This window comes from Pan troglodytes, chromosome 21, assembly GCF_028858775.2.
Source record: "Pan troglodytes isolate AG18354 chromosome 21, NHGRI_mPanTro3-v2.0_pri, whole genome shotgun sequence".
In the NCBI taxonomy this organism is placed as follows: Eukaryota; Metazoa; Chordata; class Mammalia; order Primates; family Hominidae; genus Pan; species Pan troglodytes.
In genome coordinates, this window is record NC_072419.2 from 7332537 (window position 1) to 7343891 (window position 11355).

At 54.4% G+C, this 11355-nt stretch overlaps 1 protein-coding gene across 1 annotated transcript; it reads right to left on the minus strand.

The window, feature by feature from the left end:
* Nucleotides 1-232: 232 nt before the first annotated feature.
* Nucleotides 233-6305, minus strand: TCF15 (transcription factor 15). Its single transcript, XM_016937261.4, has 2 exons — nt 5680-6305; nt 233-644 (listed from the first exon to the last, which is right to left on the minus strand). The coding sequence occupies exons 1-2, from the start codon at nt 6196-6198 to the stop codon at nt 570-572; spliced, it is 594 nt and encodes a 197-aa protein (XP_016792750.1). The 5' UTR covers nt 6199-6305; the 3' UTR covers nt 233-569.
* Between the last annotated feature and the right edge of the window lie 5050 nt (nt 6306-11355).

Genomic DNA, 11355 nt, shown 5'->3' on the forward strand with positions numbered 1-11355 from the left:
CAACCATATCAGACGCCTAACAGTTGTTAAGAACATCTGATAAATAGCAGACTGAGGAAAGTTTGGTTATGGCGCCCGGAGAGGGGGCTCTGCCTGCCTTCCCCTGCCCCACCCCTACCCCTCCAGGGCTCAGGACAGCCCCTAGAACATCTGTGCCTCTCTCTAGGTCCAGGGGAGGGCCCACCTCTGACCTCCGATGTCCATGGGACTCTCCTCAGCTCAGAACGATGTCTTTTATTTAAAAATAGCTTTTATTTTAAACTCACCAGTTCTCTCTCACACACACTCACACTCACGCTCAGATACACGCACACCCTCTGTCACCAACAGTCTTTGTTTTTCCAAAAGTTCTGCCTTGTCTCTGACCAGCCAGAGCTGGGCAGGCTGAATGGATCCTCACAGCTCTCCAGGATCGGGTGGAGATGTCCCGAGGGCCCTGCCCAGAGTGTCCGGGACCCAGGCCATGGTCCCCTGGTCCCTACACAAAGAAGGGGTGGGCTTGGCTCCTGGGGTCTTCTTCCCTGTCCAGCCAGTGGCTGGCTCCTGGCCTCCTTCTCCAGGGTCCAGGCTCATCTCCGTGGCCCTCGAAGGGGGGCCACCCCCCTCACCTTCAAGCAGCTGCCCCCCAGGTCACGACGGCCACCCTGCAGAAGGGGAGAAAGAGTATAAGGAGGTTCGATTAGGCCAGTGTGAACACTGGAACTAACCTCTGTATCCCTCAAGAGGGATCTTGATAAATAAATCACAGTTCAGCCACACGATCAAGTTCTCTGCAACAGAAAGCAGAAGAAACCCTTTCTGGACTGATACGGGCTGCTGCCAAATGACAATGTTTAGGGACAAAAGCAAGGGGCAGGCTGAATGCGCCTGTGTGCTGTGATCGCTGGAGAGAAGTACACATGGGAAATTGTGAGTGGGTTTCTTCAGAGAGGAATTTGATGATGGAGAGAGGATGGGAGGGAGGCTCTCTCATGCTATACTGTTTTTTGAGATGGAGTCTTGCTCTGTTGCCAGGCTGGAATGCAGTGGCACAATCTCAGCTCACTGCAACCTCTGCCTCCCGGGTTCAAGTGATTCTCCTGCCTCATCCTCCCGAGTAGCTGGGACTACAGGGGCCCACCACCACGCCCGGCTAATTTTTGTATTCACGCTATACTTTTTTACCTTTTCTACTTCTTTCCCATATGATCTGTTGCTTAAAAAAAATCCAATATATTTTAAAGCATAATATTTTACACGGGCAAAACAAGCACACCCCACAGTGGTCCTCCCCCTGCCTGACCGCATGCCTAGCGGCTCACTTGTCCACCTTTAAAAGGGGACTCGGTTTCTGGCCTCCTTGACTTCCCTCAGGGCGTCCCCTTTCCCAGGAATGTGCTCTCAGGTCTTGTCTCCCTGGAAAGGTTTCTCTGTTCCTGAAATTGCCTAGCACTTCCTGCCTTTCTGGGGACATTCCATGGGGATGAATCTCAGAAGGACAAGGCAGGGTCTCTCCTTTGTCTCCCCATCTGGACTGGGATCTCAGGGAGTGGCAGGGAAAAGGATTTCTTCACTCTGTGGTCCCACTTCCAGCCTGGGCTCTCTTGGCCCAGGACCTGACTTGGAGCAGGCACCAATCAAGGCCGCCTGAATTAAGTGGCAGCCATTGGAAGATGGGCTAATGGCGGCAGTCCCTGAAACCATCAGTCCTTACAGGGGCTGTCTCTACCAGCTCTTCTCATTGATATTTTCAGACTGGACACGTGGGTTTCATCCTCACCGTAAGCCAGAGAGGTCACAGATGTTAAAGCACCCCCTCTTTTGAGGCCTCCAGCACTGAATGACTGGCCCAGAGGCACCAGCCAGTTGTAAAAGAGCTGGGCTAGAAATCTATGTTGTCCAACAATCTGTCCTGTTTCCAGGACATGATAGTGTCTGAAATCCCACTGTAAATGCTCATCACCCTGAGCCTGGCTAGATGATGGAGGAACAGGCAGCTTTCTCAGCCCACTTAGAGAAACAGCTGACCATCTGGGAGCTCTGTCCCCTGCCCCCTCCACCCCCAGGTCCAGGTTGGGGCAGATCCATCCAGATGCGAGCCCAGCCTCCCTCGAGGCTCTTGCAGCCCAGGGACAGCATGTTCACTCACAGGCAGGGCTATTTTGAGGGCTGAGGCCACAGTCCCAGCAGAGCCTGGGGCTTGGGCTTCTCAGACAAACTCTGGCAGGAGTGGCTGAGAAGGGCAGATAGGGGAGGGGGTGCAATATTAAGGCTGAATTAGAAAACTGGCCTTCCCCTCTTTTACTCTTTAAGTGCTCAGGGACAGGGAGAGCCGCCCCCTCCCACCCCAAAGTCTGGAGGTCAGCTGGAGACCTAGGGTCCCAGAAGAATGCTGGGACTGTTCACCTCCCTGAACCTCAGTTTCTTCATCTATGAAATGGGGACAAAATGATTTTACTTGCCATCTCAAGGTGCAGTCGAATGTGAATGCAGCTGTGTAAGCTGCTAAGTGTGCTTAGAAGAGGTCTCGACGGCCGGGTATGGTGGCTCATGCCTGTAATCCCAGCACTTTTGGGAGGCCAAGGCAGGCGGATCACCTGAGGCCAGGAGTTCGAGACCAGCCTGGCCAACATGGCAAAACCCCATCTCTACTAAAAATACAAAAAATTAGCCAGGTGTGGTGGCTGGCACCTGTAATCCCAGCTACTTGGGAGGCTGGGGCAGGAGAACTGCTTGAACCCAGGAAGCGGAGGCTGCAGTGAGTTGAGATCGTGCCATTGTACTCCAGCCTGGGCGACAGAGCGAGACTCCATCGCAAAAAAAAAAAAAAAAGTCCTGACAAGACCCCAGTTTGTTTGTCCCTTAGGAACTTAGCACCAAGGGTCTTCGGGAAGCACCACGGTTACGAGTTAGGCTCAAGTAAGACAGACCAACTACTGGACCTCAGGCAAGTGATTTCATCTCACTGAGCCTCAGTTTCCCCCCCGTAAAGGGGAATTACTTTACAGGATCACACAAGCTAACACAGGATTACACAGGCTAGTCTAGGTAAAGCCTTGGCACAGTGTTGGGAACATAGTAAATGTTCAATAAATGTTCATAAGTATTATTATCAGCATCATCTATTGACAGTGCCTCCTGGTCCCAGCTACCCTCTGGGTATACCAACAGGGGAGAGCCTTACAAGATGATCCTGTCCAATCCTCACCCCCAGGTGACAAAGGGAAAACAGGGCAGAGACAAGAACCCCCTTTCCACGTCCCACTTGCTAATTCTACCACAGAGGGCCACACCTAACCCCTCCTTCAACAGAATGATGCTACAGGGAACTGTTTCCACGGCAACCCCAATTCCAGACTGGCCAGGATGGGAGGGAGGTGGTGGCTCAGGGTGAAGGAACGGGGTCTTGGGTCTTAAAGCTCTCTGGCCCCCAAAGCTCAGAAGGGAGCAAGAGCTCCCCAAGACAGCCAGTTTTCTTCCAGCAGAGTCTTCAAGGGGCCATAGCTGGCCAGGATTGCCCCTCTCGCCTATTCCCAGAGGAGACCGTGGGGTTGAGAGCATGGTTTCTACAGCCAAATTTGGCTGAGTTCTTGGTCCCATAGACAGATCCCAGGGAAGCGGCCAGGCCCAGGGGAGGCCCCTGTGAGCTGTGGGACAGGCCTGAGACCTGCAGAGAAGTCCCCCAGCCTGCTTGCTATGGGGGTGGACACATGACAGTTACAGGGACTTCCCCCTGTAACCTATCCCACGTCCCAACAGGCAGGCCTGAGTTTGAATCCTGGTTCCATCACTGACTGTGTGTCTCTGCGCCACTGGCAGCACCTCTAAGCAAGTGGGGATAACCGCAGCGCCTCATTCCTGGCTGTTGCAAGATTTTAATGATAACTCATAAAGAGCGCCTAGCACAGATCAGTGCTCATGAAGGCTGCTGTCACTGCTGTTATTGGCCATTGTGCTCCCCCTCTGCACTCCTGCCACTTTTAACCTCTTCCCTCTTCCTTCTCTAGGCCTGAGCTCTTGCTGTATGCCCCAATCCTAGAACACCCTTTCATACCCCTTCATTGGCCTGCCCCTGTTCTAAAGCATCCTTCAGAAATGAGACACAGAAACCCTGTCAGCACTCACCCCGGGTTGGAGGCTTTCTCTGGGCTCTGAGAATCCCTTTGTGCTTCCCCTCCCCCACCATCAGACCACAGCATCCTCATCTTCATCTCCCTGCCCTGACCCTGGGGCTGTACTGTCAGGTCCTGACTGGTGGAAGGGTGGGGACCTACAACCTGCTTCTCTGGGGTTCTCAGAGCCAACAGAAGGCAGCTGTTGGGTAGCTAAGGGTTGCTAACTGGAATGAATGGGTGAAAGGCAGTCAGGGAGTATCCTTGAGAGCCCCTTCAGGCCCTCCCATCCCAGGAAGCCTTAAAGGCCCACTCCTGGCTTCTCAGCCCAGCCTGGGGCACTGACAGGGGCCCACAGCTGGGAGCAGCAGGGACCCTGAAGAGGGCACAAGCCTGAGGCTAAGAAGACCGATTCAGGGCAACTGAGGCAGCCAAGTGTTGAGCAACCAGGCTGGATGTCTGATGAGCCAGACAGAGGGTGGTCTCAGGCCAAGATGCAGAGGCCTCCGCAGAACAGGGTGAAGCAAGGGACCAAGGGCAGCTGTGAGAACCAAACAGCAGGGAGTCAGGGGCCTAACTCCAATTCCCCATGCCCTTCCACTTGGCCACCAAAAGTCAGTACTCTCTCAGCCTCAGTTTCCCCGGATGTAAATGGTAGCTGCTGGAATACAAGTTGTTAGACAGGCTTCTTTACTGTAGGAAAAGCCCAGGCCAGAAAGGCACACGGTCGGGGGATGAAGCAGGTTCCTTGGAGCCTGGGCAAGGTTTCAGCCAAGAGGCCACCTCTGCTGCCACACAGCCCCCGCCCACCCCTACCACTTTCTTGCCCAGGACACATTGCAGGAGCAGCACACCGGCTCCCTCCAGCTGACCCAAGAGTGCCCTCTCCCAACACCACGTCCTTTTGGGGGCTGGGGACTCTCAGAGGGCCCCTTCTTCACTCCTACTGCTCATCCGCTGGGTACCTCAGGCTCTCGGTTGGGGGTTTGTGGCCTCCTTTCTTCTCAGTCTCCTGCTCTTGGGTTAGACCTTAGGACAGGGGACAATTATTTCAAGGTGGGGGCAACACACACCGGGCAAGCCCAGGGCCAGCACCCCGGCTTCCCAGCTGAGTAAATGTGGGCAGGTGATCCCATCTCTGATGCTCAGATCCTCATCAGGATAAAACGGGCAGAAAAACTACCTGCCCGAAGGGATTCTTGTGAAGGCAAAAAAGTGGATGTGGAGCGCATCAGCACAGAGGAAGACTCCATAAAAGATGGTCTTTGTTATTCAGTCCTCATGCCGTCTTCCCAACGGGAAGGAAGTACCAGCACACCTTTCGTTGGAGGGGATATCCCACACTGAGCAGTTAAATCAGACCCGAACTCTGGGTTTTCCTGCATCCTTCTGTTTGGGGGACAGGGCATTCAGTCAGTGGTTCTATTCCACGCCAGACCCTGGGCTTGGGGCGCCGCACCCTGCACGAATTCCACGTCGCTTCCCCCTGGCCTCGTTGGGGACCCCTGCACCTCTCCGGTTCCCGGAGAGGCGCTGTCCCCCGCCTACCCCGACCTGGCGGCCGCAGTGAGGGACGCAGCACACTCACCCCCTTGCGCTGGTTGCTGAGGCAGAAGGTGCAGATGGAGCGCGGCTGGCGGCCGCCGTCGGCGGCGGCGGGGACGGCGCTCTTGGCACTGCCGGCGGCGCGGAAGCACGGCTGCCCGTCGTCGGCCGAGTCGCCCAGCAGCAGCACGTTGGCCAGGTGCGCGATGTAGCTGGACGCCAGGCGCAGCGTCTCGATCTTGGACAGCTTGCGGTCCACCGGCTCGGTGGGGATGAGCGTGCGCAGCGCCGTAAAGGCCGTGTTCACGCTCTGAGTGCGGTCCCGCTCCCGCGCGTTGGCCGCCTGCCGCTGTCGCACCACCACCACGGGGCCCGCGCCGCCGCCCGCCCGCCGCCCGCCCCCGGGGCCCGGGCCGCGCCGCGCCGCCTCCAGGCCCTCGCAGCAGCCGAAAGACTGGTCCGACGCGTCGCTCTCGCTGCGGTTCTCCTCGTCCTCGCTCAGCAGCCGCACGTCCGGGTACAGCACGTGCGCGCCGACGGGCCGCAGCAGCGCGAACGCCATGGGCGCCGGCCGCGTCCCTCCGTGCGCCGCGTCCCAGCGTCGGCCGCGCCCCGCCGTGCGCTCCCGCGCGCTCCCACGGCCCCGCCGGCCCCCGCCTTATAGGCGAGGGAGGGGCCAATGGCAAGGCCGCCCCGGCCGGGGGCGGAGGGCTCCGCCCGGCCAATGGGGAGGCGTTCGCCGCGCCCTGGCCAATGGCGACGCTCCCACCGCCTCCGTTCCCCAGGTTGAAAGCGGCCCGGGAGCCGGTGGCCCACCCCGAAGGCTCCCATTCCCGGCTGGCTAGCCCGGCAGATGCTGGAGGTCTGGGAGGGTCGGCCGGGGTGGGCCCAGATCCGAACTTTTTGTCTCCAGCCTGGACCACCTGGGAGACGCGGGCAGATCCCTTTCTCCTCTCTGGGCCTCAGTTTCCTCGTTCGGAACGTTCAGATTGCAGAGAAGCAGCTCGTGTCTTCCTGCCCTCCAATTCTAATCCTGTAGTTCTGCAACTTTCACGTGCGTAAGAACTGGGGAAGGGGCGTTTGCTATTACAGAATCCCAAATTGCTCCTATTCTGATTGAGCAGTTCTGGAATGGGCCCAGGAACCTACATTTTGTAACAAGCCATTGGTGATAGTGGTGGTGTCCGTGGAGAACACTTGGAGAAAAGCTATAATCTTTCCAAATGAGGATTCGACAGTGTCTTGTCCCTGAAGACAAACTTAAAAAGAAGAAGAAAAAAAAAGCAAAACAAAACCACAATACACAAACACCAGTAGTTCGTTCGTTTTTTCAACAAATATTCGTTGGGTCCCTACTATGTGTCAGACATGGTTTTAGGTCTGAGGATACAGCCATTAACAAAATAAATTCTTCACCCTCACGGATCTGACGTTTTGGTTAAGGAACTACTGTGTACCAGACTCGGTGCTATGTACTCTACTGCGCCCAGCTGAGGCTGCAGGATGGCAGCCCTGAGTTACAGGTCAGAGAGCTCCGGCCTTCAGTCGTACAGGTGGGAGTGGGAGCGCTAGCTCCAGCCTGTCCGGTTTCACTACCTCTTGGAATCCTACCACCACCATCCCATCACACACACACGGGCTATCTTTCCTCGATGCCTGCTTGCCTTCTAGAAACCTTAGATTGTTCAGCCTGATGTGTCCTCCTCAGAGAATTGCTGAGCCAACGGTGGTTGCCGGGGTCTCGATCTCACTCGTGCCTGCTGCTCAGCTCTCTCCAGGCACTAGCTAAACCAGCATCCACTTGGCCTTGAAAATAAGCCCGAATGGCAGCCGGTGTAGCAGACAGAGCGCAGGGAGTGGAGTTGAAAGGCTTCTAGGTGCATTTTGGCTCCTCTGGGCGTCTGTTTTCCAGACGATGCCTGCAGCTCTGCCATGCTGTGCTTTCCTGGCTTCCCTGATCCAGGCCAGAATTAGGGGAAGAAGAGGGAGCGAGGGATTTCCCATGACTGCCGGGAGGAGGAGCCCCTTAGGACCCAGGGTCTGCGGGAGAGTCTGTTCCCACACCTGGATCCCCCCACCGCCAGCATTTGACCGTGACCCCGGCCAGGCTGGGCTTTGGGGAGGAGGAAAACAGCCAGCATGGGCCCCCTCCCCGCAGGGCTGGTCCCACACACAGCCCCAGGCCAGGCTGCTGCTTCCTGAGCCGATGAATTATTACCGGGAGATTTCCTTCCCTGTCTGCGCCTCCTCACAGGGGCTCCCAGCTCACTTCACTTTCGCTTTCTCCCCCTTCTCCCCCTCCTCTCTGCTTCTGACCCTCAGGCAGCTTGAAATTCCTCTGTCCAGCCCCCTCCCAATTCCACCTCCAACTGGAGATGCCAACCAAGGCGTGAACTGGGCCCGGAAGGCGAAGAGGGGCTTGCCTTGTAGGCTCATTCATTTATTTGCTCCTTAGGCAGATTTTGACACTTGGGACCCTGGGAGTAGAAGAAAACCATGAATGAGACTGAGACAGGCCTTCTGCAGCCGAGAGGGGAAGGCGAGCTGTAAACAAAGGATTTCAAGACAATGTGGTAGGAGCAAGCCAGGGTCTGGTATCAGAGAGACCCAGTTCCGGTTCCAAGGTTAGCTGCTTCCCAGAGTCTCAGTTGCCTGCTCTGAAAATGAGATAATAATAGTACCCATTCCCAGGGCTGGTGATGTTCCATGAGTTTGTGCCAGTAGAGCTGGGCCTGGCACACAGGAGTGCTCAGTACCTGAGAGGAGTTTGTGCTACTGTTTTTAGGGGCTGGCCCCAGCCAACTGCCTGGGAAAGGGCTGAGCAGCATTGACTTTTCCAGGTCTTGTCCCTGGGAGTGCGGAGGGGACTCCTACCACATTCTCAGCTCACCTACACAGGGGACCTCAGCTTCCCCCATTCTCTGTCCCTCACTCTGCTCCAGCCACACTGGCCTCCCCACTAAACCTGGAGCCCACTTCTTCCTGGCCCCCCTGGCCCCTGATAGTCTCATAGTTTGTTCACTCATTTCCTTCAAATCTTCACTCAAATCTTATCTCAGGGAGGCCTTCCCTCACCACCAGCACTAACAGTAATGGCTTCTCCGACCTGCCAGCACCCCCAGCTCTCCCTTTCCCCTTATCCTGCTTTATTTCTTTTTATAGCATTTACCACTGACTTTCATTCATTCACTTATTCATTCTACAAATATTAACTGAGCACCTGCTATGTGCTAGGCACAGTTCTGGGTACTGCGGATACAGCAGTAGAGACATTACATATTTATTTGTCTACCACCTATCTCCCTCCACTAGAGTATGAGCTCCAAGGGGCAGGTACTTTGTGTATTTTGCTCATCTCACTTCCTTCCCAACACAACCTTCTGAGGTAGGTATTGTCATTATTCCCATTTTACAGATGAAGAAATGGAGGTTCAAAGAGGGGAAAGTGACTTGCCCGAGGTCACACGGTGGGCCAATGTGGGAGCTGAGATTGGTCTGACTCCAAAGCCATTGCTCCTTCCCTAACCACATGGCTTCTGAGGCAGCCTAGAGGCCTGTGAGGGCTGAGTAGGAGTCTGCCAGGTAAGAGGAGACAGGTGTCACAGGCTGAGAGGGCAGAGGCTGGTCCCTGCCTCCCTGACCATGGGCACCCCTCACTTCTACAAAAAGCATTTGTTTCTCAGAGGCACCTGCTGTGCACAACTCTGAGCCTGTGCTCCAGCTGTCCTTCCTGCTTGGAATGCTGTCCCTTTGGGTCTGACCAGACATCCCTAGTCCTCTGCCAGTGTTCAGAGTAGCAGATGGTGAAGGCCTCTTTGCCACTTTTTGCCAACCTTGCTGCAAAGTCTTGTTGTGTTCATCACACCATGTTTTGACTTTTCTCCCTTCATCCCTGATTCTCACTTCCATTTCCCTCCTGTAACAGGGCACCCACTCTAATATCTTTGATGCATGCCTTTGGATATATGTGTGTCTTTATAAAATGTGTATGGTGTTGATTTGTGTGTGGAGGTTTTTAATGTATATAAATAGTAGTTTCAATAGATCTGTGTCATAGGCTATTTTGTTTCCTCGACACTGCTCTGTGTGCTGAGTCCAGCTCAAGTCCCTTGGTTCCCAATGCTGCTAAGCATGCACGGTGTGCGTGTGCCACCTTGCCTCCTTTTCCCACCGCTTTAGTGATGGATGCTGGCTACCTCCAGTTCCCACCTCCCCAAGCAAAGCTGTGATGGACTCGCAGTGTGTGACTCTCATGGACTCCCGTGTGTATTTCTCTGGGATATACACTCGGGGGCAGGATCCCTGGGGTGGAGAGAATACATACAGTTACTGCACTCTATGACGGCTGCCTCAGTCTACATGCCCAGCAGCAGGGCATGAGGGACCACTTTCCCCACATGGACCCTAGCACTTGGAATTGTCTGACTTCCCAATGATGGAGATATGGGTTGTTTTCCATCTCCTTGTGCTTGCCTCCATCACGATGTGGGCAATAATGAATACTTGTTGCACTTTGGGTGGCCGAGGCGGGTGGATCATTGAGGTCAGGAGTCTGAGACCATCCTGGCCAACATGGAGAAACCCCGTCTCTAGTGAAAATACAAAAATTAGCCAGGCGTGGTGGTGTACCTGTAATCCCAGCTACTCAGGAGGCTGAGTCAGGAGAATCGCTTGAACCTGGGAGGCAGAGGTTGCAGTGAGCCGAGATCGCGCCACTGCACTCCAGCCTGGGTGACAGAGCAAGACTCCATCCCTCTCTCTCTCTCTCTTTCTCTCTCTCTCTCTCTCTATATATATATATGTATATATATGTAATGAATACTTGTTGAACAAATGAATGAAAAGGCTAATACACAGCCTCCCACACCTACCTTGTACCAAACCTCAGTCTAGAAGGTGGCGGTATATGTGTGTATGTTTGTGTGTAGAGAGCGGAATATAAGACAAAGTCTTATGCCTCAACCTGCTTAGAGAAAAAGACTAATGACAGTTAGCATTTATTGAGGGCTTAGTTTGTGTCAAGAATTCATAGGTGTATATTCACAACCTTAACTTCAGTGAGACAAGTAAAATGCATTTCTCTCTCACATTCAAGGCCTTTGGAGGTAGGGCTGCTGTGGCATTCCACAGTGTGGTCGCCAGCCTCCAAGATTGCCAGCAATGATCCTTGCCTCCTAGTATTCATCTGCGTGTGTAGAACCCTCCCCCATTGAATCAGATTTGACTCATGTGACCAAAAGAATATGACAGAAGTGACAGTATGTGACTTCTGAATCTAGCTCATAAAGGCATTGAGCTCCTGCCTTGTTCTCTTGAGTCATTTACTCTGGGGACAGCAGCCACCATGCCATGAGGACACTCAAGCCGTCTGTGGAGAGAGACAAAGGTCCCTAGCCTACAGCCATCACCAATTTGCCAGCCAAGTGAGTGAGCCTCCTTGGATGTGGATCCTGAATTCCTGACCTGCAGGACCTGTGAAAAAGAAGAAAGATAATACAGAAAAACAAAGAAAAAAGATAATAAATAATTATTGGCTGGGCGCAGTGGCTCACACCTGTAATCCCAGGACTTCACAAGGCTGAGGCCAAAGGATCGTTTGAGGCCAGGAGTTTGAGACCAGCCTGGGTAACATAGTGAGACCCTGTCTCTAAAAGAAAAAAAAGGAAAAGAAATTTGCTGGATGCTGTGGTGCATGCCTGTGGTCCCAGCTACTCGGGAG